The sequence below is a fragment of the Mirounga angustirostris genome, unplaced genomic scaffold (genome assembly GCF_029215605.1).
Source record: "Mirounga angustirostris isolate CCGP_5_RB_7025 unplaced genomic scaffold, mMirAng1.0.hap1 SCAF_14, whole genome shotgun sequence".
NCBI classification, from domain to species: domain Eukaryota; kingdom Metazoa; phylum Chordata; class Mammalia; order Carnivora; family Phocidae; genus Mirounga; species Mirounga angustirostris.
The window spans coordinates 89586191-89611435 of NW_026991722.1; the positions used below are offsets into that span (position 1 = coordinate 89586191).

General features: G+C 59.3%; 2 protein-coding genes across 4 annotated transcripts in view; both read right to left on the reverse strand.

Annotated features, from left to right (window-relative positions):
* LIF (LIF interleukin 6 family cytokine) lies at window positions 1-22750 on the reverse strand. Of its 2 annotated transcripts, none has more exons than XM_064578672.1 (4): window positions 22620-22750; window positions 6433-6552; window positions 4444-4622; window positions 1-3737 (listed from the first exon to the last, which is right to left on the reverse strand). In XM_064578672.1, exons 2-4 carry the CDS (start codon window positions 6449-6451, stop codon window positions 3327-3329), a joined length of 609 nt encoding a protein of 202 aa, XP_064434742.1. In that variant the 5' UTR covers window positions 6452-6552; window positions 22620-22750; the 3' UTR covers window positions 1-3326. The 2 variants fall into 2 exon arrangements, with proteins under 2 accessions (XP_064434742.1, XP_045742386.1); XM_045886430.2 differs by lacking the exon at window positions 22620-22750 and adding an exon at window positions 8836-9067.
* OSM (oncostatin M) overlaps window positions 22656-25245 on the reverse strand; it is a 6606-nt gene continuing 4016 nt past the window's right edge. Inside the window, exons 2-3 of one of the 2 annotated variants that reach the window (XM_045887334.3) lie at window positions 23751-23884; window positions 22656-23204 (exon numbers count right to left, since the gene is read on the reverse strand). In XM_045887334.3, the coding sequence (XP_045743290.1) occupies window positions 22656-23204; window positions 23751-23884 (683 nt within the window). The remainder of the gene's footprint in view (window positions 23205-23750; window positions 23885-25245) is intronic. The other variant, XM_064578671.1, reaches the window with a different exon arrangement.

Sequence of the window (25245 nt, forward strand, 5' to 3'; positions counted from 1 at the left end):
TCGATTGGGTGTCCAAGACAGAGACAGTCTCGGCCCCTCCAGCCCTGTCTCCCCACATCAATACAGTCTGGAAAGCTTGCCAAGAGCAGATTCTTTATTAATTTCTCTTTTTTTCTTAAAAAAAAAAAGTATTCCTTCAGTATAAAAAATAAATATTTTAAATAGGACATTGAATAAATAAAAATAATCTGTCAGTATGAAACATTCCCACAGGGTACATTCATCAAAGAGGAATTTGTCCCTCAAGGCCAAGTCCTATCCAGTAGAGAGGGAGGAGGGAAACACCGAGGGACAGACGAACTAGCAGTGTGGATGGGAGAGATGCCCAGGTACTGGGATCGAGGCACAAGTATTGGGGGTCATTCGAAAGTAAGGACATCTGTACCATCTGAAGGGAAATTCTCACTTGATTCTGGCCTCCAACCCCACATGCTCTGTCTATTCTGGAGAGCCAACAAGGTGGGGCTGAGCTGCTTCTGGAGGGGGCGGGCAGGGGGCATCCCCAAGGAGAGGACAAGGAGAGGGGGGAGGAGAGACAAATAAACTGGCGGTGCTTTTTTTTGTTTAAAATGTTTTTAAATAAATAAAAGTTCCCAATACTCCTTTCTCCATAAGTTGCAAAAGGACTGTCCTACCCCATCCTCTGTTGACAGCCTCTCTGTCCTCCTCCTCTTGACCCAGGATGCAGGTGTGGGTCAATACCAGCAGATGAAAAATGAGGAAAAGGACAGCTTCCTGCCCTGCAAAGCTTTTTCCACACAAAGGCTCCATAAATTCCGGGATGCTGTGCAAAGTGGTCTGCTGGATTGGTTCTAGGAAGAGTGCTAAGGATGGGGGCTGAGGAGCAGAGCAGGAGATGGGGGGCGCAGAGGCAGTGAGAGCGAGGCAGGGGGGCGGTGTTGGGTCCAGGGGAAGAGACTCCCCAGAGGCTGCCCAGGTGGGCTCAGCGAGGGAGTCAGTGTCCTCGAGGGGATGGGAAGATTGAAGACCCAGTTGGCCCCAAGCCCTCAGAGCCACGTTCACCAAAGGAGCGGAGTGCAGGGAGGGGGCAGCAGGCTAAGACCCTGGATGAGGGTGAGTGTGACCCAGGTTAAGACAACCTCAGGAAACCTCATGGTCTCCTCCACCACCTGCCACAAAACAACCTTGCCCACCCCCGCCCCCACCCCTGCCTGCTGCCTGCCCACCTGCCACCCGGTGTGTGCGGGTAAGATGCTCAGGGAAGACAGAGAGGTGCAAAGTGAGTGCAAAGTACCATAATCACATTGGCTGAACCGCTAGGACCGCCACCACCGCTCAGGGTTTGAGAAGAAGCCAGAATGTTGCTCTTAGCAGCTGCCCCAGCTCCGCACCCCCTCCCTTGCTCCCAGACTGGAGGGCGTTTCTCCACTAGCCTGGCCCCAGCACAAAGGAAAGGATCGGGTTCCCTGCCTGGGAGCCCAGACATGGGTGGGGGCGTGGGGGGAGGGGCGAGAAGGAGGGGGAGCAGGAGGGACCACAGCTTCCTGGTCGTGGGCCCAGGGCCTCCCTAGCCTCCTCTCCAGAGCAGGGAGCTCCTCCCTGCACTGCCCCAGCTTCCCAGAGGCCCAGCCAGGCCCTCTGGCCCTTTGGGGGTGTTTGGGCCACCCGAGCAGGAGCTTCCCCACTCTGTGCAAGCATGCTGGATGCTGGGTCAGGACTGTTCCAGAGCCCCACACTGCTGGTCTAGAGACAGCATGGGAACAAGGAAACAGCAGCAGAGCAGGCCACCAGGCCTGCCTTACCCAGGGCTCCCGGACACCCTTTCAGCCGTGAATGTTACCCCTCACGGCACAATTCCAAGGGCTGCCAGAAAACACAGTGTTGAGTGAGCCCCCTGGAGCCAAGCAAGATGGTGGCCCTGGGAGAAGGCCCCTGGCCACTCCACAAGCCAGCCCAGCCTGCCGTGAAGCCAGGATTCTGATACCCCTAAATCAGGTCACAGTTGGGATGGGGTATGGAACAGGGTCCCCTGCCCCCGCCCCCACCACCCAGGGTGACCAGTTCTCTCAGATCCTGACCCTTCTCTGAGCTTCACCGGTAAGGCTTAGTCTCATCGTAACATCTTTGACTTCTGGACCAGTCCCTGCTAAGGCTTGGCCCTGGCTCCTCTATGAGCCATCGTATTATTTCTGTTGAGTAGGAAGCAGGGAAAGGGGAACTAACTTTGCCATTTAAAGCACCAATAAGTTAATATAAATAGGGCATCATAATAAATAGACAATCATACTGGGTCAGACACACAGCACTCTTGGTTCTCAAGCTTCACTGAGACCCTAACCTCAGGTCCTGCTGTCCCCTTGCTCTAGGAACCAGAGATGGCCTCTAGTCCCCATCAAGTACCTTTGTGTGACCTCACAGGACCTCCAGGGGCCCCAGATGTGAGCTGCCACTCTGAACTACCCAGTCCTTCCCATCCCTTACCCATCCCTTATAGAGCCCAGCCCAGAAGGAAGACTCTGGGTCCCCTCGGAACCTCTTCACCTGACTCTGCCACCTGCCCATTTCCCCAAACCCCACCTCCAGGTCCAGCCACCAGACCCCTGGCCATCCCAGGCTTCAGGAAAGACTGCAGGGAAGAAGGAGAGCCTGCCAAGGCTTTCAGGACCTCTCTACCTTCCCACGCCTGAAGGTGGCCTCTCAGCCACCCTAGAAGCCTGAATGCCAGTGAGCTCATTCTGGAACTTTCTGCCTCACAGTCCAGGCCCTAGGCCTGAGCTCTCCAATCATGCTCAAGAGAAGGAACATCCCAAACCAGAACTTCCCTAACGTCCATTCACTAGACTTATGGGGACCAAGGAGTCCTCTGGACCCCAGCTCCTCTGGCCTGCCTGAGCCCCGTCAAACCTTCCAAAGCCTACAGAAGGGGCAGTAAAGGCACCGATGGTGGTCATTCTGCGGGGCTGGGTGGTTCCCCTGACCCCTGCCGTTTTGCCCCATGGTCAGAGTCGCTATGGACGACTTGTGCAGTTTTCTCACAAAGGCCCTGGCCAAGGGGCCGAGTGGGGACAGAGGTCCAGCCCACAGTCCCCTCAGCAGCCCGACACCCTGATGTCCGGCCGCAGTCTCCCAGAGGAAGGGGTCCTTCTTCTGGTTGGCGCTGTAGACAGGCCCTGCCTACGGGAGCTTAGATTCTGCTCGGCTTTCTCACAGCCCACCTTAGAGGGGAGTGGACGGGCCGGGAACCCCCCGGGGTCTGCCAGCAGCCCCCACTTGGGTCCGGTGACGCTCTGGGCCCCGGCCACAGTTTGAGAGCCAACCGAGCCTAGGACCTCAGGGTGCTCACTGCAGGCATCACGACCTCCTGCCTAGAAGGCCTGGGCCACCACAGTGAGGACCTGCTTATACTTCCCCAGGAGCTGACAGCCCAACTTCTTCTTCTGGAAGACATCCTTGCCCGAGGTGTCGGGGCCGTAGGCCACGTCCACGTGGGCCACATGGTACTTGTTACACAGGCGGCAGAGCACGTTGCTGAGGAGGCCCCGCATGATGTCTGCAGTGGCGTTCAGCTTGCTGTGGAGGCTGAGGGCGTTAGGATTGAGGACCTTCTGGTCCCGGGTGATGTTGCCCAGGGAGGCGCCGAGGTACGCGATGATGCGGTACAGCTCCACTAGCCGCGTCTTCTCCGTGCCGTTGGCGTGGAATGGCGGGAAGTCCGTCACATTGGGGCCACACAGCTTGTCCAGGTTGTTGGGGAACGGCTCCCCCTGGGCTGTGTACTGAGGAGCAGAGAGGGAGGGGGGAGGTGACGTGGGGGTCAGGGTCGAGGGTCCCAGCCCCGCCACCAAGCCTCTGGGCAAGCTCTCGGGTCTCAGTTTCCCTCCTCGGGCGTAGAGACCCGGCTACTTGCCCACAAGGCATCTCAGGATTGGCGTGTGAGCCAGACGTAATCCCGGTGCAAGGGATTATCATCACCCTCATCGGGATCGTATAGGGACCGAGAGGAAAACAGCACGTCTCACCTCCCGCAGGTGCACCACACACACCTGCCCTTTCACCCACTGAGCGCACCTTCTCCCTGCGTGGCTTTGCACCCCGGACACCCACAGCCCACCACTTGCTCTCCCAACAGCATCACCCTGGCCACCCTACTTCCTCTCTGTCTCTCATGGGCCTCCTGCTCCATGTGGTGGAGGAATCCCTAGACCAGCAGCGCCCAGCAGTGCCCGGCCTCCCGCTTCTCCCCCCAGCTATGCCCCCGACCTAACTGGGCACCTCGGAAAAGGGGCTTCCTGTCTGAGCCTGGACTGGGGGAGGGGCGGGGGCTCAGAAGCAGCGGGAGTCTGGGCGCGGTTGAACCAAGCCCCTTCCCCATTCTCTCCTACCAGCTCCAAACGCTCTCTTCCCAGGCCAGTCCCGCCAGACCAGGTCTGTGTGGCGCCCCCCACCCTCCCTCCTCCCGCAGGACCTGGAAGGGGGACTTACATAGAGAATAAAGAGAGCGTTGGCACTGCCATTGAGCTGCGCCAGCTGGTTCCTGATCTGGTGCATGAGGTTGCTGTGACATGGGTGACGTGTGGCGCAGGTGGCGTTGACAGGGGTGATGGGAAGGGGGCTCCCCGCCCCGTGTTTCCAGTGCAGAACCAGCAGCAGGGGCACAACTCCTGGGAACAGGCAGGAAGGAGCCATGAGCAGGGGGGTTGGGGGTGAGCAAGGAGGCTCAGGGCAGAAGATGCGCCTCATCTCCCCAGGGACGCCAATGCCCCAGCCCCACCTGCAGCTCTGTCTTCCCCTGGCTGCTTCTGGTTGTCATCGCCTCACTACATCTGTTTCTCTTTGCTTCCCTCTCTCCAGATCTCTGTCTCTGCTTCTCTCCATTTTCTTGTTTTTTCCTTCTCTCTCCTGAGCAGAGGAAGGGGGTAGGACGTGAGCTGTTCCCACCAGCTGGGAGCTGGGGCCAGGGTGACGCGAACCATCCAGCCCTTTCCCTCAGGAAGGCAAAAGCCCCTGAGGCCTCCTGCCCCTCCAGCTGGAAGGCACCATGCCCCAGGCCCAGCGGGTCTCAGGGGAAAGAGAGGCCCCTATCTTCCCACCTCGCAGGATGGTCAGATTCCTGTGCATTGCTTCATGCTCACTGGCCCACTGCAGGCCATAGCTCCCAGATCGGGAACCGGGGTGGGGGTTGGGGGATCTGCTGACACTCTTCTCCCTCTCAAACCTGTCACTTGATTTTGGCTCCCCGGGCCATTTGTCTCCAAAAATTCTGCCACCCTCCCCCGTTTCTTCTATAGCTCTTCTTCTCCATATGTGGCCACTCTCCTATTTAGGACCTTCAAGTCCACCCCAATTCTACAATTCTGCCCCCCTCCAACCCCAAATCATCATTCAAAACTTCCTGTGCCCCCAGCCCTGCACAGCTCCTGCCTCCATGCCATCCCCCTCTTTATTACTTGCCCCAGGCGCTGGGTTAGGACAAGGAGAATCTTGGGGTCCCGCAGGCCCTCAGAGCCTTGGGGAGGGAGAGGAAATGGTGCAACCAGAAAAGAGAAAAGGGAAAAGGTCGCAGGCAGCCAGGTGGGTGGGGGAGGAAGGAAAGTGAAAGGTGACAGGAGAGCTGGGAGCTGTCCGGGCCTGTCCTGGGTCCCCTCTCCCCCCTCCCCCCCCCCCCCCGCCTGCTTCCCCGCTTTACTGTCTTGGGTTCCCTCCGAGGGGCCTCTCCCAATGGCCCAGCAGCAGGAGGTAGGGGCAGCAGACCAGTGAGGCTGGAGAACTGGTGAGGCTGGGGTGAAGGGGGGCGCTGGAGCGCTGGGATCTCCCCCGCTGGGACAGTAGCAGCCTCAAGTTCACTTCTCCTGGGTCCCCTGTTCCTCCCAGCATCCCCAGGCAGCGCTGAGACCCCGGGATGGTTGCGGGGCCCCCACACGCCCGGCTCACCTAGCAGAGACCACAGCTTTCCAGGCACTAGCAGATGGAGGCGGCACCTGCTTCCGTCCCGGCCAGAGTTTGCAAGCTGCTCGGAGGCCGGTGCCCCTCCCTGGGAGCAGCCCGGGACGCGGTTGGAAAAGAGAAAGCGGAAAGACAGAAAGAAAGAAAGAGGGAGGGTGAATCGGGAGAAAGCAGAGCGGGAAGAACAGACCGGAGAGTGGCAGGAGCGAGGAGCGAGGAGGAGGAGGAGGTGGAGGAGGAGGGGGAGGGGGAGGAGGAGCAGGAGGAAGGCTGCGGCAGCCCCCTCCCTTGCCCGCCGCCAACCTGCTGGCCCCCGGACGGGCTGGGCGCGCGGTGCCAGGACCATGTGCCTGCGCTCGCTCCCGGCCGCCACCCAGCGCCTCCGGCGGCCCGGGCCGGCTGCACGGGTGCCCCAAGTGTCCGTGTGTCTGCGGCGAGTGGCTGTCCCGCTCGCGATCGCCAAGTGCCCCAAGTTGCCGCAGCACCCGCAGTGGGGCGCGGAAGCTGGCGCGGGGCCGGTGGATTTACCTGCCGCCAAGACCTTCATTATGGGCTGGACTCCAGAGGGCCTTGGAGGAGACCTTAGATGCCGGCAGTTTTCAGAGGTTCATGCTCAACGGGGAATTTGCCTGATTTATATACTGGAGCCTGTGTTGTAAGACAGAGAGAGAAACAGCTATATTTAGCAGGGATCCCCGTCCAGGAAGTTGTTTGAGGTGCATCATAGGAAATTATGAATGGAAGAAAGTGAGAGTGGGGGGGGGCAGTGAAGGGGGAGGGTGGAGAGAGCAGACTTTTTCCCTCTTCTAAGAATTTGATTGATAAAATTATAATGAACTCTTCAACAAAACACCCTGTGGTTTTCCTGAGTGGCTTGCCCTAAGAGTTGTTTGAAGTTGGGGAGGGCAAGGAGGGTCCCCAGGCTCGAGTCATCGGGGTCCCCGGGGGCTATAGGTGCTCCAGACAGCCCTGACTCACCTGGGTTTGGGGAGGTGGCTTGACATTAGGCAAGCAGATGGAGGCTGGCACCTGTGGCCCCCTGATCAAGGGATTTTGGGGGCAGTGGGGAGGAGGCAGGCTGGGGCTTGGCTGAGAAGGAGGCTCCAGGAAGAGGGGCTGGGGCCCGGCTTGGACTTTAGACAGTAATAAAGCAGAACTGAATGTGGGCACCTCAGAGGTAGCCTCCTCCAACCTGCCTGTTGCCACTGGGCAAAGTGGGACTTCAAAGGGCACAGGTTGTCCAGAGTCCCACAGGGTCAGGCCTCCTGACCACCATCAGCAAGCCTCCATTGCTGACCACCGGTAGGCTGTGAGGCTGGGGAGGGGGCTGGGAAGGTGGGGAGCGGGGAGGTTGCTGTGACTCAGTTCTCAGGGGACAGCCTGGGGAGGAATTTCTGGGAAGGTGTTGTCTGGGGTTTACCTAAACTCTTTGCAGTCCCACCTCCCCCCTCAGGGAGCATTTCCGTTCTGGAGGGACACCTGGAGCGGAGACCTAGGGAAGCTTAGCAGACCAGACCCAGGTTTCTTCCTCAGGATGTTGAGGGCTGGCTGGGGAGAAGAGAAATAGCTTGCCCCCCCAAACCTGCCTTGGAAGCCCCTTGGGGCTCAGCCCCAGAGAATGGTGACCCCCCAAAAGGTGCTTCTAGAGTCTGTAAGGCAGGGTCACAAATAAATCCTGGTGTCTATCATGGCCAGTTAGACTTGTAAACGTGTGAGGAGAGGCAGGAAAGAATGGTGGGGACCAGGGCAAAATGAGCACAGGACTCCTCCCCCAAAAAAGCATTTCTAAAAAATGATGTGAGGGAGTGCTGGCCAGGGAACACGTATCTGGCACCACACTGTCCCCCAAGTTGTCAGGGGCACCCTCTGTCCCAGGAGATGTCTCATTCCCCTGGAGACCTCACCCCAGCCCTCCGGCCTGACCCTAACCAGGAAACAAGGTGGAAGAGTTGGTTTTCCAAGACCAGGGAGACCCACGGCCTTTCTCTGGCCCCCGCTCACCCCCTCACCCATCCTCCATGCATGCTCCCAGCTCCCGCCTCTTGCCACATCCCAGACCTGCCCAGCCACGCGTTCCTCCCTCATCGTGCCAGGACGAGCCCTCATGCCTGCTGCGGTCCCCCTTCCCCCAACACACACTCTGCCCTCTCCAGGCTCACTTCCCCCATGCTCTCCCAGCAGGACCTGGGATGTGGGGTGATAAAAATGCCCATCCCAGCTGGCACTTCCCGGCAGGGAGGAGGCTGGTAGAGTCCAGACTGGCTCTCCTTCCTCCTCCCTTCCTCCCCCCTCCCCCCTTGCTCTTCCTTGGAAGGCCCTAGAAGACCCCACCTGGCACTTGCCCCTCCTATACACCTACTATGGGGTCAGCATACACCCCCAGGAGGCCCGCCTACCCCAGCCTGGCTCAGACAACCCCACGGCACAAAACATCCCAGCTCACCTCCCTCCCCTCACAAGAAATCCCCCCACTCCTCTTCTCTCCTGCATGAGGGCCTGACATGAACACAGAGCACATGAACACAAACGCTGGAGCAGCCTCTGGTCCCACCGCCACATCTCCCTGACCCCTGTCCCCTGACTTGGCCTGGTGCTTCTGCTGTGGACCCCAAATCCATCTGACCAGGGCCCCACTGTGGCCCCCTCTATGGGTCCCCTTGTTCCCCCACCTGAGAGTCTCACTAGGCGCCCTGATTCTCCTGGAGGCTGCCACCCCGTCCCACCGTTCTCCTGCCCCCATGTCTCCCCTACATCCTTCTGAGTGGGCTTCCGGCTCCCCAGATCCCACGCCAGCCCCACGGTCCACCCTCGGTCGCCATGTAATCTCAGCCCCACCCCACAGGAAACAGGAAGTGAGGGCAGAGTCTAGAAGACACTTAGCTCCCTCCCCGACTGGCCCCTCCCATGCCTCAGTTTCCCCTCTCACGGTACCTGACTTGGTCTGTGCTCCCCAAGAGCTGTGGGCCCCTCGGCACCCTAGGCCCGGCCTCCCTTTCCTGTCCATGTCCAGGCACCACCTGCACTGGGCCTCTGGGGGGAAGCTCTGGCAGGGTCTTAGAGCCGCCAGGCCGTGAGCTGCCTGCAACGTGGCCTTGGTCCCCAGGAATCGGCCGCCCAGACCGCGCTCCAGGCCAGCTTTGGTCTCCTGGAGTTTGTTTTCTTCCCTCCCTCTCTACACTCTGTGTGTGTGTGTGTTTGTGTGTGTGTGTTCCCCTCGCTTCCTCACGGAAGGCATCCTCCCTTCTTGGCTGCATGCTCCCGGGGTCATGACCCCAGGCCCCACCCTGGAGTGGCAGCCCCAGCTCGGCCCCTTCCAGCTGTGACTTCATCCCCAGCCTGTCCTGCTCCTGCACACTGGGCCTGCTGGGGATCTGACCCGCCTCAGGGTGAGGGGGACCATCAGGGTCCACAAGGGACCCTGCTCCGCCGAGGCAGGGCACTGCCGGGTCAGGGCCCCGGGGTGCCGTCTCCAGGTGGCTCTGCCAACCACTTGCTCATCTCCCCTCTCCAGGAAGTCAGCCCATGTGTCGGCCTTCCCAGGGCCCCTCGGGGCTCTTTCGGTCCTACGCACTCTGCCGAATGCGGCCACCCGGTCCTCCTTTTGTGCTGATTCTTGCCGGCCATCCATTCGCCTCTCCTAGAAGATCACAGGTGTTTTATTTTTCAGATGGGGAAACTGAGGCTTGGGGAAGTGAAGCCACTTGCCCAGGGCCGGGCAGAGACACTAGAGCAGGGTCTGGAACCCAGGCCTCCGGCTCGCAGGCCACCGTAATGCCAGAAGCACCTCCAGCTCTAGAGAGGAGCAAAGGCTGATGAGGAACACATAGGCCGCTTCTTCCAGGGTGTCTCCCCTGCCCACAGCCCAGACCAGCTCGAGTCTGCCTGGTCCTGCCTGCTCTCCTTTCAAGTGGAGACAAGTCTTCCTCCTCACTCTCTGAGGGCTTGGATGGGGTCTGATACTCATTTGTACTCTTGACAGCACCTGGCTCAGGGTTACACCAGAGTCGATGCTAAGTATTTTTTAAAAGCATTTCACAATTTCCAGAAGCCGTCTGGGCCAAATGTCTCGTGGAGAGACGGTGTGGAGTTTCGTGGTTTGAAGCGTGGACTTTGGCTTCAGTCAGAGCCAGGTGGTTTTGCCAGTTACGAGCTGGGTGACTTTGGGGAAGTGAGCGCCCCTGGCCTCAGTTTCTCCATCTGTAAAATGGGAATAATGGCACCTATGCTGTGGGTTTGCTGTGAGGTGTCCGGGCTCGGCGCAGTTCTGGGCACCCCACAAGCCCTCCATACGTCAGCATTTATTCTTACCAGGTGAAGATCCTCACCTCACCTGTGAAGGAGGGGTTTTTGTCCCCATTTTAGAAGTGAGGCAATTGGGCACACTCCAGGGCTGAGGAGGGAAAGCTGAGAGGAACTGTATACCTCTCCTGATGGATAATGAGGCAGAACACTGTTATAGGCTCCAGCTTCTTTCAGCGGCACCCCAGACAGATAAAACAGGTTATATGGGGGGGGATGGCATGGCAGTACTCACTCTCCCCATGTCCCATACTGGCCCCTGACTGCCCCCCCCAACCCCCCACCCCAGGCCTGAGCTAAGGACAGCGGCTGACCCGGGCTCACCGCCCCCAGGAACTGATTCACCCCCAGGCTCCATCTGAGAAGGAAGGAGACATAGCTCAGCTCAGAGGGGCTTGAATCACCAGCCGCCCCCTGCGGAGCCCCAGGGGGGGGATGCGGGGGTGGGGGCCAGCCCCCTGCCGGTCTGTCCGTCTCTTTCCTGGGCCTCGGAGGCACTCGGGAGAGGGCAGCGGGACAGTGGCCATCGGCTGGGGGGTGGCAGGGAGGTACCCTCACAAGTCAGGCATCCTGTGTGGGCAGCCAGAGTAGTTACTCACCAGGTAAGCAGCTCTCTGGGCATCGGGGAATTCCCCAAGCCCAGTGACCCAGAAACTGAGTGCTCTGGGCAACCCCCACTGCCCAGGCCAGCCCCCTCCTTCCTTCACCACCCCCTCCCCTGTGCCCAGCTAAGATCTCGGTTCTCTGAAAACCCAACCGGCAGCGGCTCTTAGCCTCCAGCTCACACCCAGCCCCTTGCCTCGATGTTTCCACCTGGGAAATGAGCGCAGGGGAGTCAGATGGGCCCTGGGGAGGAAGTTGGGGGTCAGAGGCTGTGGTCCAGGACTAGGGCCGGTGAGGGGCGGCCATGAGCAGCTCAGGAATTCCCGGCACAGCCCTGGCAGTTGGGTGTCCTGTCCGAAAAGGCAAAAGCACCTCATTATTCAACACTTGAGCAATGGAGGTGTAGTTACACCTGTGGCCCCAGCCTGCACCCCGAAGCACCAAGAAACCATCGTGGACTTTCCTGGCCCCTGGCGCCGTTTCACAAGTCAACTGTGGGCCAGCCAGGGCTAGGCTGGTGGTACAGCCTGTGGGTAAGGGTGCAGCTCAGAACCAGGAGAACCTGGGTTCGAATCCTGCCCACACCACTTACCAGCGGTGTGGCCTGGGGCAACTGGCCTCTCTCTGAACCTTGATTTCCCCTCTGGAAGTGGGGAATGCTGGAATGCTGTCATAAGGATGTTCAGTGGGAAACGCAAAGTGCCTACCACATGACAGTCATTCTAACCAGAGCTCCGAGTGGTCAGAAGAGGGGCTCAAATCCCAGCTTGAGTCAGGGGCCTCGGTCTGAGAGGCCAGGGAGGGCCCCTGGGTCCTCTCAGTCCCCAGAGCATGGCATGGGTCCTGGGGGCACAGACAGCCTTTCAGAACCTCAGCAGGGGAATAAGTAATACTTCCCGCCTCGGGGTCCTGAAGAGCCCAGCTGTCTTTGAGGCTCTTGAGGCCCAGGCTCTTGGGCATATCGTCTGCTCTTTCTCACCCTCGCCCCATCAAATCTCTGGCAGGGACCAGCTATACCCCTCAGGGCCAAGCACGGGCCAGAAGCCATCCTGGCCTGCCACCAACTACCCCCATCATTACCCGGACATTTCCCGACTCGTCCTGCGTCAGGAATCACCCCCCTGGAGGTGAATCAGAGAGACTGCATTTTTTCTTCAATTCCGACAGAAATTGCAAGGGAAGCTGCAGCCCACAGAGCCCAGATCACATCACCGGCAGGGTCAGAAGCCTGCCTCCAAGGACCATGCCATTACATGAAGCCCGCTTCTGCTCCGGGCTCTGCCCTCAGCATCTCCGTCTTGAGAATGGGCTGCTGTCCTCTCTCATCATTCCTCAGCATAGCCTCTGTAAGCACTTTGACCTCCTTGAGGCTCTCCCGGAGTCTCCCACTAGCCCGAGACCCGAGTGGGCGCGTGGAGAGAGCAATGCTTTCACACTACGGGTTTCGGAGGCCAGCCATTTGGCAGCTCATGGATTCAATTTAGAGGGTTGCCACCAGCACTGTCAAAAAGGAAATGGAATAGCCGAATCACCCGGCATCGCCCGGAGCGAGGGCAAGCGCTGCTCCGCAAACTTTTTTTTTTTTTATTTGAGAGAGAGAGTGAGAGACAGCACAAGAGGGAAGAGGGTCAGAGGGAGAAGCAGACCCCCTGCTGAGCACGGAGCCCGATGCGGGACTCGATCCCGGGACTCCAGGATCATGACCTGAGCCGAAGGCAGCCGCCCAACCAACTGAGCCACCCAGGTGCCCTGCAAACTTTTTTTTTCCCCCCGTTGTCTCTATGTGTCAGCGCACACATCATCCTCTGGTTGCAAGGTGCAACGTTTCTAACTGTGGGTCTCGGTCAAAAACGTTTGTAAGCCACTGGTATCGGTGATGAAAGCCAGGCCCTGAGGCGCTGAGGAGTGACTGGCTCAAGGTCACTCAGTGGTTGACAGCCTGAGACTCGGGACTTCCATGTCATCCGCGGTCCCTTCCAGCTCAGGAATGGGCAGGAGGTGCTGCAGGTGGGGCGGGGCGGGGCTGGCGCTCCTGGTGTGGGGCGGAGGCCTGTCATCACCCCGCGGGGGACAAAGGCCCCCCCGGGGGCCCAGCCCCTCACTGTCCACTCCCTTCCGCAGCCCCAGACCCCCAGCTCCCCGCCCCACCCTGCCCCACCTGGGTGGGGCGGGAATAGTCACGGGCCTTTCCTCACCCCTCCACGGGAACCCTTCATCCTCACCGCTGGTGGTGCCAGGAGGAAGTGGCCACCATCCCCCCTCCCAGGGTAGCCTACAACCCAGAGACTGAGTCTGTGTCTGGGAGCGCCTGCGGGGCATCCCACGGGTCTGTCTGTCTGGGTCTGAATGGGCATTGACACATGAGCGTGCGTGTGCAGTGAGGGTCTTTGTGTGTCGGCACGTGTCTGCGTTGGGCTGTGTCTGACCCTGTGGGTGTGCACATGGGTGTCTGTGCTGGTCTGCTTGCTAGTGGGAGAGGGCCGAAGCACGCGCAGCTCCGGCTGACTTCGTGAGCCCTCTTTGCGATTGCGCGGATGTGTAAGTGGCCGTGTGCGTGAATCCTGGGCAAGCATGAGTCTGACCTTGTGTCTGTGCGAGTCTGCGTGGCAGGGGGTCTCTGGGCACAAGTGGTGAGGCATGACCCCTGCACGCGAAGTGTGCGTGTGTGCGTGTGTGTCCCGAGTGTGTCTCCAAAATCCCTGCTCCTCACCCTCCAGCTCCCACCCCTAGCAACCGTGTGGCAGCCTCACGTCAACGGGGGCCACCAACAGCTGGTTTCCTCCCCACCCCGCCCCAGGCCCCCCTGCCCTGACCACCCTGACTTTTGGCGCAGGGACAAAGCTGATGTCAGAGCTGAGCTGACAGCTTCCTTCTCCCACTGGATTTTCCAAAAGAGAGAGACCACAGCTCGGCTCCTATTAAATAATCGTGGGGCGGGGTGGGGGGTGGGGGATGGGGGGGGTGGGGGAGGATGTTTCACTCAATGATTTCCTGAACTCAGAGGCAATAAACAGAACAGGAAGCAGCCCCGGGGACCCACTCAGCCTGAAACTGGCCAGCCAGAGGTGGGGCCCAGGCTCCCTCCAGAGTCAAGCTCACTGGAGCCACCCCGACCTGACCCCAGAGATGATGTCAGGGAGGCAGGCAGGCCCTCTCTCCAAACTGTCCCTCAGCGCCTGTAGGGACTGAGGAAATGGTCTGAGGACGGTGGGTGGGAGGTGATAAGATGGAGAGAATAGAGTGGCCCCCTCCCAGTGGGTGGGGAGGATGGAGGCAAAGAGGCCCAGTCAGGGTTGGACCATTCTCTTCCCTGGGAAGTGAAGAAAGGGGGAGCTCCCTGAAGTCAGGGGAAGGACTGGACCAGGTAGGGGAGCAGCTCGTGGGGAGCAGGGAGGAGAAGGCCAGGCCTCCCACTGCCTCCCTCAGGCAACCTGGAAATGATGCCTGTGTCCCACAGACCCTGCACCTTTGGGCCACCCCAGCCCCGCTTCCCGCCTTTTCTGGGGCACATGGCTGGCACACTGCCAACCCCAAAGGCCATCAGGGGCCTCTCTCCCACCCATGTCCCCCAAAGCAAACCATTTACAAAGTGCTGCCTAGAGCCCCTTATTATCTCCAGTCCTAGCCCCCACCTCCAAGGGAAACATTTTAATCCTGTTTCACAGACTTGGAAACTGAGGCTCAGAGAGTTGAATGTTTGCCCGAGGTCACACAGGGTGTGACATTGCCAGTTCTGTCCCCCACATCCCCCCCACCCCCACAGGCTGCCTACAATAGGGGCCAGGATGGGCAGGGCTCTCTGGCAACAGGGGGCATGGGGGTCCCCAGGATGAGTCTTCCCCAGGGAGCCCCTCCTTCTGCTTGGGCTGGCCACTCAGCTGCTTATCAGCCACAGGACTCCATGACACAATCCTGCTCTGATCTCCTGCCCAGTGGGGCCCCTTCCACCCCACCCCACCCCTGGACCCTGTTTCCGCTTCCTCCCTTTCTGGGTGGGACCCCGGCCTGCCCTGGGATCACAGTGGGCCGTCTGGAGAGCCGGTGTCCCTGCCAGCCCCTCAGCAGCCAGGAGCTCCCACATTCACTCTGGCCAGTGGGTGGCCAGCAGGGGACCCTCACAGAAGGAGGATGGTGGCCTGCAGTTCCCCATCCTTAGATTCCCTTCTAAGAAGCCCACTTACCTCCCAAGAGGTCTGGGGAGGAGGAGGGAACTTAGAGACCATCATGGCCTCTCCTGGCCTTAGGGTCCCCACTTGTAAAGGGAATATGTGGGGAAGATGAGATTGGGGGCTGTGGAGGGGAACTAGGTGGGCTCAGCCATCAGCCAGACCACAGATCCGGCCGTAGGTCTGACACTTATGAGCTGTGGCCCTCAGACAGGCGGCCTCGTCACTCAGACGTCTACAAAATGGGACTCGGTGTCATCAGCCCACGAAGGGAGCAACACCCTCTGGAGGGTGTGCCTGAGTTGCTGATACTAACCTAGCTGTTAAAATTTCACAGGTGGGACCCAGAGAAGGGAAGTTGCTTTTTTCCAAGGCCACAGGCCACAAGCAAATTAGTGGCACATTCCCCAACAGCATGTGGGCTGCCTGCCTCACTTGGACTCCCAGACAGGGGGCCAGGAACCCCGAGTTTCAGTCCCCATTAGTTGTGAGAATTCCAGAAAGAAGCTTCTTGGAGTCTCAGTTTCCCCAGCGGTAAAACAGGTCTAGAGAAGTCCACCAGTCTCCAAGGATCTAGAAAAGGCTTTTCGAGGTGTGGACTTTGGGGTCTGGTCGTGGAGGATAGAGAAAGCCTTCCAGGTGCCCTGGAAAGCTGGGCCCAGCAAGGTTGAGGGCTAGGTCCCCCTGCTCCCGGCCCCGCGTTCTCCTACGCCCAGCCGCTTAGGTCCGCTCCAAGCCGCGGGCTGCAGCGCCCCCCACTGTCCAGCCAGCAGCAGCTGCCTTGGCCACAGCACCACCAAGCCCCAGGCTGGCGGAGCTCTGCCGGGGCCTCCCCCCGGGTTGGGCAGGGCGGGATTTGGGGATTGAGGAAGTGGGCGGGGATGCCCCAGGCTCGTTATGGAGGGTAAGCAAAGGCCATTGGCCCAGGCAGGGGAAGAAGACACGCGGAGGGGCCCTGGAGGGGCCTCGGCTTGGCCCAGCACCTGCTGGGCGTAGGGAAAGGGACAGCCTTGAGGACCGGCCGCAAGGGGGCGCCAAGGACTACACTCAGTGGGCTGGGGTGGGGGCGGCGTGCCTCGATCCAGCTGGAGATCTGGAAGGAGGGAGTTAGGGAGATCACCGCCCCTTCCTACCCACCTCAGGCCCCAGGACCACCCAGCTCCCCCGTGGGACAGGCCCTGGGTACAGTGTCCCCGCCATCCCGGAAGCTTCTCTGCAGTCAGGAGCTGCTGACGACAAGATTGGGGTCCAACCCCTTTCCGTGTTATTTGTGCCAACGAGCCCCCTCCTCCGGTGCCAAGCTCTGCACAGACTTCGGTTATGTTTTTCCTTTTTCTTCACCATGGCCTTATGAGCTGGGGCTTCCACAATTAGGCCCATCTTACAGAGTAAACAGAGCAGAGTGGTCGAGTCCTGCTGTGCTGGCCCAAGGGCAAAAGTGTAGGGACCATGACGTTGACTGACCACACACCCCAGAGCCCCGCATGAGGGACTTCACTTTGGTAAAGACCCCCGCCCTTCTCCCCAAAGCAGAAGCAGGCGGAGTCCACCCCATGACCCACCACAGCCCCTTCTGGAGGGACAGAGACCTCCGCCTGCCACATCTCCATCTGAGGAAAAGCTAAGCTGCCACAGACTCAGAACCCTCTACTGCTCTGGGGTAAAGGGGACTGAGGGTCCCTTGGGAATCCAGGAATCAAGACCCCCCAGCCCCCCAACCCAGAGAGGGTGACCCCTCTGGGATCATGCAATGCCAGGATTCTGGCTTCTCCATCTAGTTCTCTCTCCTCTGCTCTTCCAGGATCTTTAACCCCTTAGTGACCCATGACACTTTCGCATCTGGTCTGTCCACTTTACCTCAACATCCTTGGTGAGATGGGCAAGGAATGTCCTACCATGCCCGTTACACAGCTGAGAAGACCAAGGCTTGTGGGCCACCAGGTACTCCCCTCCCCCAGACACTGGAGGATTTGCTCATGCTGAGGATAAATTCAGGGGCTGGCAGCTACCCCCCAGCCCTGCCCCATCAGGGAGGCCTACCGTGGTCTGTGCCCGCGCAGGACCCCCGGGAGTCTCTCAGGTGTTTTCCAGATCTTCAGTGGGATACCATCGACTTCAGGGCCAGGCCCCCTCTGCTTCCCTTCCCTGCTGAATCTTCTCTGGAGACAGCTCCTCACACTGCCCCCCACTTGACTTCCCTTCAAGTGCCGGGTGGCCCTGAGGCTCCCCCCACTTCCACCCCACCCCCTGGCTGAAGGTCTGGGTGCAACAGGGGCAGAGAACCGCAGGCTCCTGGCCAGACTGCACCTGACAGGTGGGGCAGGGTCTTCGGGGTGGCCGAGGAGTAAAGTGGGGCTGGGGTGGGGAGGGGGCGACCCTGTGCCCAGCACCCCTACCCAGCGCTGCGTGGCAAGGCCGCTGGGACCTGAGTCACAACTGACTGGGCCGCACCCAGCCTGCCTGGGTGACCCAGGCCAGCATAAGGCGATGACTGAGCAGCCCTCCGCATGACCGGCCGGGGTCGGCCTTAGGTGTTTTGACTCAGACCTGCCACAAGCCGTGTGCACCAGGGCCATGCCCCTTGTCCTCGTACCCAGGAGAGTCACAGGGCCGCAGCCGCCCCGCCCCCCGACAGAGTGGCCCCCCAAGCCACCCCGCGCTGCCCTGGCACCCGCCTCAGAACCCTGGAGCTACCCGGCCCATCTGGTTGGCCCTCCTCCACAGGCTCCAGGGCCCCACCTGCCCAACCCACCTCCCTGGGAGACCTTCGCCCCTCCCCGCGCCAGGGAGCAGAGCCCAGCCCTTGGGGCGGCCCCAGGAAGCAGGGAGTGGGGCTGGCCAAGCGGAAGGCCTCCCCAGCGCTGACGCTGACGGTGGACTATGAGCATTGCCTCAGCATGGAAAAGGGGTTCTTTGTGCACCCTGGGTCCCAGGCCTGGTGTGGAGGGGAGGAGCGCAGGGGGACAGGGACAAAGAGAGAGAAGCTGTGAAGAAAACCAATAAGGAAGAGAAAAGGAGAGAGAGAAAATAAAGAGAACGTTGCTTGTACACCTGCTCAGCGACAGCTTATGATAACGCTGAAATAGCGCTGTGTGTGTGTGTGTGTGTGTGTGTGTGTGTGTGTCTGTCTGTCTGTCTGTCTGTCTGTTTTCTCCTGGGAAATCTTACAGCCAGGGAGACGAGCCAAGTTAGCCCATTGGACAGAGGGGAAAGCTGAGGCTCGGCTTTGGAGGTCACACAGGTTTAAGGGCAGGGTGGCTGGGGTTTGAACTCATTTTGCTTGACTCTCAAGTATTTTTCTCATCCCTTGAGAAAGGGGGAAAAGAATCACATTGATAGTGGTGGACAGTGAAGGTCATGGAGGCCAAAGACCCAACTCTGCTGTTTGCAAACCCTGAGTTTGTTTGGCGGGTAGATAGTGCTGGGCACCCCAACCCTGCCTTTTCCCAGCAGTTTCCCTGCCCTCTGGGCCCCCTGTCCTGGGGAACTTTCCATCCTTGTGTGTTAAATGCAGTTGACTGAGGGGCTGACTGTCACCTTGAAAAACTGGAAAAAGAAAACGAAAACCTGGCTTTGAGTTGATGTTTGCAGCAAGGCCAGGACCCTTTTATCTTCCTCAGTCTGTGCCAGCTCAGCTGGGGCACGGGGCCGCTTCGTCCCTTCACACAACCACCAGGGAGGAAGCATCCACTACCTGCCCATTCACAGGGTACCACCATTCCAGGGAAAACGCTGCCTCTGGGTCACAAAAACAATGTTTGAGCCCCGCCCCACCACCTGTCACCGCAGATGGTTGTGGGAACCCCAGTCTCACCGGGGTGATCAGAGAAAGCTTATTCTGATTCTAGATGCTGACTCCAGAAATGATGCCCTGCAGGCAGGCACCTAAGCCCCTCTGGATGGGGGGGTCGAAGAGGAGGGGACATTTGAACTAAGGCTCAGGGTGGGAGGGTAGCAGGCTGGGGGTGGGAAAACGCAGGCTTCGGGGAGGTCAGGAGGCCTGGATGGGCTGGGGGGGCAGCAGAGCATGGATCGGACACAGACATGAGAGCAGGGGCCTGGCATGTCACATACGATGAGGGCTTTGCAACTGGTGCACAGCAGGAGGACAGGAGGGAGTCCCTGAAGGCTTGTGAGCAGAAGATACGGCAGCAGTGAGATTTTTGGCCATGTCCAGGGAGCCAGGACCGAGCTGTCTGTCGGGAGAGAGGGAGGCATGTGCCTGAGGCAGGATGTGGGAGAAACCACGGGACATTGTGATCAATGGGGAAAGGAGAGGCTGAGAAAGAAGGTGAGGACTGGGGTTCTGGAACTTCTGTGGGGGCAAATAGGAAGCAGGAATCAGGTGTGGGGTGGGGGTGACCTTGTCCTTGAGGTATCCACAGGGCTCCCAGCTCCCAGTTCCTAGCAATTGGGTCTGTAGGCTTGAGAGAGCGCCGGGCTGGAGCTGGTAGTTCAGGGGCACCTGCAGCCATGGTCTCTCAGGGCACAGCGTGGAGGTGACAAGTCCTCGGAGGTGGGACCCCTGAGACTCCCTCTCCAGATTCTGGAGCTCCCTGATCTGCTTCCTATGTGGGTAGGTGGGTGGTGGGTGCTGCTCCAGCTCAAAGCCAGACACCTCTCCTGGGGCTTATCCACAGAGTAGGGGGCTGGCAAGGGGCCCAGGCAGGGGTGGGGGGGCAGCCACCCCGGGCTTCCCAGTTCTTCCTCCACAGACCAACGTCTGCTCACTCCGTGGGCAACCGCACGCCCTGCCACAGCCCCAGCTCCCCTTCCACTCTGAGAACCTGAGCGTGCCTGGCTTTCAGCGTCTGCTACCTCCCACCCACAGCTTCCCAGCAGCTCAGCCTCAGGAAAGCCCCCCACCCCCATGCTGCTCAGCTTTTTGACTCCCCCCAGGGCCCCACCTGCCCTGCTCCTCGATGAACGCCTCCTGGGTGCTGGGATGGAGCAGAGGGAAGCAGGTGACATCTCCATTTTGGCAGGTTCCAGGCCAGCGAGGGGAGGCAGATGGTAAAACATCACAGCGGGGGAGGGCCTGCCAATAAGACAGTTTCCAGATAACCAAGTTGCTGGACCCAGACCGTGGGTGATAGGGAAGAATAGCCGAGGATGCACTGATCAAAATGACAGGGAACAGGGTTGCAGAGAGAGGGAACAGCAGAGGCAGAGGCCTCATGGTAGGAGGGAGCCCTGGGCATATCGGGGGCCAAAAGGTGGCCTGTGTGGCCGGAGCCTTGAGAGCAGCGGAGAGCCCAGTGGGGGACAGTGGGAAGCTCTTACTAGGTACTTGGTAAATCACCTGGAACATACTGGGCACTGCCCGGGAAAACTGCTGGTTGCGAGTCAGGGCCTGGAGTTCTGCACTGGAGTTCCATCTGTGATCTTGAGTAAGACACTTTCCTTGTCTGGGCCTTTTTGATAAATCAGCGATGCCCCCCACTCACTATATGCTGATCCTTGAATGCTTGGAGACTTTGCCCTAGCCGTTCCCACCACCTGCAGGCCCCGCCCCTTCTCCTGTGCATCATTCCAGTTTCAGAGATGCCTCTTCCAGATGCCACCCTGACCACCCCTGTTGCTTGGGTCTCTCACTGTTACATCACCCTGCGTCAGTTTTTGCCGAGCTCATGCTGCAATGTCCTGTTGGTTCTTCTGCGTGTCTGTTGCCTGTCTGCCCACTAGCCTGGGAACTCTGTGCCCTCAGGGACTCAATGACATTGTTGGCCAAGTTACAGAGGCTGAAGGGTAACAGAAGATGCTCCTGCCCTGGCATCTGAAGGACCTGAATTCAACACATGCCCACCATCCCTGTAAATTTGTTCTGAGGACGTGGGCAGGTCACTCAGTCTCCCTAAGACTCAGTCTTCTCATCTGCAAAGTGGATCTTATCTATTACAGAGAGTCCCACATGAGGCTCTCCTCCACCCCTGATGTTAAGTCCTGTTCCCATCTTGGCCCTCAGTCCCAGGAGGTGGGGTGGCCAGGGACGGATCCAGGTCAAGTTCATCCACTTCTGTTAGCTCTTCCTTCGTAGCTGCTGCCTTAGCCTTCGTCGACATATATACAACGTCATGTTGTGTACAACTTTAGGGTTTGCATTTAATCCTCAAGGGTTCACCTTCTTTCACATCTGTTTATACTATATCCCTATTTACTAAGTGGGGAGGGGGCTCCTTTATATAGTGCTTCACTGTTAATACCTGTTCTGTTTCGGGGATGTTCTTTTCACGCATTAAGAAATTTCAAAATTAAAGAAAAGGTGGAGCTTCTGAGCATCAGGAGGGAGCCCAGTTTTCTGGTGGCCAGGTGGAATTCCTACTCCCTAGGGCCCCCCAGGAAGCAGGTTCAAGGACAGAGCAGGTCACAGGCCACCTCTGAAGCAGGGTCTGTTAGTATCTTGTCTATTTCATGGAACCCACATCAGCATACAGACTCCCAGGCACACACCCACAGGGGACCACAGCTCCAGCCTTCCTCCCTCCCTTATTGCTCCTAAACCCCGACACCCCTAGCCCCTAGCATCTCAAGGAGTCACGTTCAGATGAGATAAATGCCCTGTCTGTGTTTGAGACACCCCACCAAGTCGGAGCCTCCATCTCTTCAAGAGGCCAGTCTCCCCAAATCTTTTCCAACAAGGTAACAGAGAGACACAGGGGCTTTAGAAACCAGGCAAGTTTTAAATATATGTTGGCACAATATTAACATTAAATACACATCATAAATAAGCCTTATAAATAGGAAACAGATAAAAACTGATAAAAATCGATAAATTAGTCATATCCCCCCAAAGAATTGGCCCAGCCGCTTCTGCCCGCCCCCCAACCATTGTTTCAGCGTGAGGATATTTCATGATGCACCACCAGGGGGAGCAGCCAGCAGCCGGGACCCACGACTGAGCGCTTCCAGGCAATAGGTCTATAGAGAACTCAAGTCTTCTGGCCATGTCCGTTTGCACTGCATTCCGATAGCCACTCTATGTCACCAAATCCCAGCGACTGGCAAGCAGAGAGGGCTTTACACCAACCCCCTTGAATCACAAAGAGAAAACTGAGGTCCAGAGAGGTAAAGTGGCCTGTCTGAGGCCACACAGTGAGTTAGGGGTTGAGCTGGGACCTGAGCCCTGTTCTTAGCGTCCCCCCACCCACCCAGATCAGTGCTCCTTCTAGGACACTCTGCCCCTGTCACAGCTGCCTAAAGTGAGGTCACCCAGATGTCCAGGTGTCTGGCCTGAGACTGGCAATGAGGCATAGGAGGCCTGCTCAGGCCCTGACCTCCCCCTCGGAACCAAGCCACCATGGAAAGGAGGAAGTCTGGGGGCAACAGCCCCGCAAGTCATGAGAGGGAAGGGCCGGCAGGCCTCTGGGGAGCAGAGCAGGGGGGGGCAGTCAGTCTGGCCATGAGTCAACCTGTGTCATCAGACCCCTGAATCAATGGAAAGTTGGCCCCGCGTGGCCTGAGCCGGCCACCCCACCGAGACTGGGGAACTCAGGGCTGGGGGCTCAATGGCCTGACCCTACTGTCCCAGCCCAGAGGAGGTAGAGCGGCCTGCCTGGCTCCCACCCCTTAAAGTGCACTTCTGAGAGGTGGGGAACAGAGGGGAGCGGGGTTTGGAGGCCCCAGGGGAGATGCCATCCTACACAGTACCTGTGGATCCTTTATCTGCCAGGGCTGCCCCTAAGGCTACCGGGGCAGCTGCCCCCTGGGCAGGAGTCTCTTGTTCTTCCTGGAGAGTTGCATCCTGCTGGTCCCCTTCCGCAGGCCCTGGTGGGGGCTGTGTCTCCGGCTCCGACTTGGGCTCTCCCCCCACTCTCGGAAGACCTGCCCCACGGAGTGCATGAAGCGGTGATAGCCATGCAGGAACCTGCAGCCCTCTAGCCGGCGCTGAAAGGTGTCTGAGGTGGGGGTGGGCGACGGAGACGTCCCCGGGCCTGTCGGAGTGGGCTCCGTTGTCTCCGAGGAGCCTGGAAGCAGCTGGGCCATGCAGTGGATGTTGTTCTTGAACCCGCGAATGTTCTGCTTCGCCCTATTCAGCATCTCCAAGTCCTGGGCTCTGGGGATGTCCCGCCGCAAGGCAGTCAGTCTGTGCAGAACGTGGCCCAGCGTGGTGTCGAGGGTCCGCAGGAATTCCCACCTGCCGAGCCCCTGCAGGGCATCCTTGCTGGGGAAGGCCCCGGGGCGCTCCCGACAGTGCTCCTTCAGTCCATCCTTGTCCAGACCTTGGCTTTGGATCTGGAGGGAAAGGAGAATCAGGGGGTGAGGCTAGAGCCCCCACTGTGCATGCGTGCACACACACACACACACAGACAAGTCTGCTCTGGTCTGCCTTGAAATGCTGGACCTCGTGCACCCCATCCAATCCTCCCGTTGTACAGATCAAGAAACTGAGGCCAGAGAGGGGTGAGGACTCCCCAGTGTCAGGGGACAGAAGGATGCTGGGGCGCTGGTTGGGGTGACTGCCCAGGTGGTGACTGTGGTGCGGGGAGTGTAACCGTGGGCTTCAGGAGGGCAGGTCTCTGTTTTGGTCACTGCTGTGTCTCTACACTACACCTGAGGGTTGAGACAAGCTGGGAAAGTTCTGTCGTCTCCTTAGTGTTTCAGAGTTAGGCCTGGAAAGCTCACTGTGGCCCTGGAATAACACAGGGACTTGGTTTCCCCACCGGCCCCATATGGAGTAGGAGTTGCGTGAATGGGAGTTGGGCCTCATCCTCTCTGGGCTCACTCCTGCCCTAACCTAGTTGTCTGAGCCTCAGATGCCACCAGGGGCCAGGCACTCACATAGGGGTCCAGGAGCAGGCTGGTGCGCTGCATGATGTCCGCCTGCTTCTGGAGCTGCCCAAGCAGCTCTTGGTACTTGTCCAAACAGCTGCCCATGGCCGGCGTGCTCAGGAACAGGAGTCCGAGGACCAGACCTGGGGCGGAGAAGGGAGGGGGTGTCACCTGACTTGGGGAGGTCAGGGAGGCCACCCCCAAGGGCCTCAGAGGGCATAGCCCATCGTCTCAGGCTTCGTGCTGTCGAGGGTGGGGCTGGGCCCTGTGTATGCGCTGTAGCACCTGCTGGGGCCACCACCACCTCCCCAGTGAGTCACTGCCCAGCATCCAGAATAGTGGCTGGGCTTCACCAAGCAGGCCCTTGAGAGGAGTTCCTGTGCCTGCCAATCTTGCCAACCTCAGGATCTGATGCAGGGCAGCCCAGGTGGGGCTGCTCTCTGCAAGACCTCTGGGCCAAGACCCTGGGCTCCCCTGTCACAGACCCTGGCATTCTGTGCAGGTGGGCTCAGCCTGGGAGCAGCCTGGTGCCCGGAGCCATGCCTGCACAAGCCAGAGCGGCTGCCAGCACTGGCCAGCACTGTCCTCGACCTCGTGCACCTTCCTCTTCTCTCCATTAGTGGCCACTTCTATCATGCCCACCAGGGATGCTATGAGCCAGGCTGTTTGGGGTTGGGGGGGCATAGTTACTGCTTGGCAGCCTCCCCACACCCACCCCCCAGGCACCGGCAGCCATGTGGTCGGAAGGGGCCTGTGGCGCAATGGCCCGGAAGGCGGTGACACCATGTTCCCTTCCTAAGAACCGTTCAGCCCCTTGGGGAAGACGCTGCTGGGGACGGCTGAGGGGCTGGCCACCCAGGCACTGAGACCACAGGGCACTCCTCGCTACCTCCCCAGGTATCTGCAGCCGGGTTGGGCGGGGTGGGGGTGGGGTTCCATGTGAGCGCTGTGTGCACGTGGGACTAGGGTGTCTTCATGGGTGTGTGTCCAGGTCTGAGTGAGGCAGAGGAACGAACTGGCTGCACACAATCGCTGTGCCCAGCCCACCCTGGGGGCCCAGGCTGCATGTGGGGGTTCCCAGGTTGGTGAGATTGAGGGCTCTGAATGACATCACGTGGCTCTGTGTACATGTCACCCTGTGGGTGTGGCTATGCGTGCTGTGTGATTATGTGGGCTCCAGGGTCCCCGGGCCTGGCGGACTGCGTCTCTCCATCCCAGACTCTGTGAATCAGAGCAAGAAGGAGGCCTCACCGCCCCTCCAGACATCACACTGCTTTCCTGCTCAGCTTCTGCAGCTTCCTCCTCTGCCCAGCACGGCACCCACCTCCCTCCTGCTTGCCTGGCTTCTCCCTCAATCTATCCCCTTTCCTTATTCTCTTGCTCTCGCAGTCGCCTCTATATCACCTCCCCTTAGAAGCCTTCCAGGGATACTCCTTCTCTACCCCGTGAAGATGCTGTGTTCTCAGTGGACCACTTTCTTTGCTGACCTCCCGGCTCTCTCCCC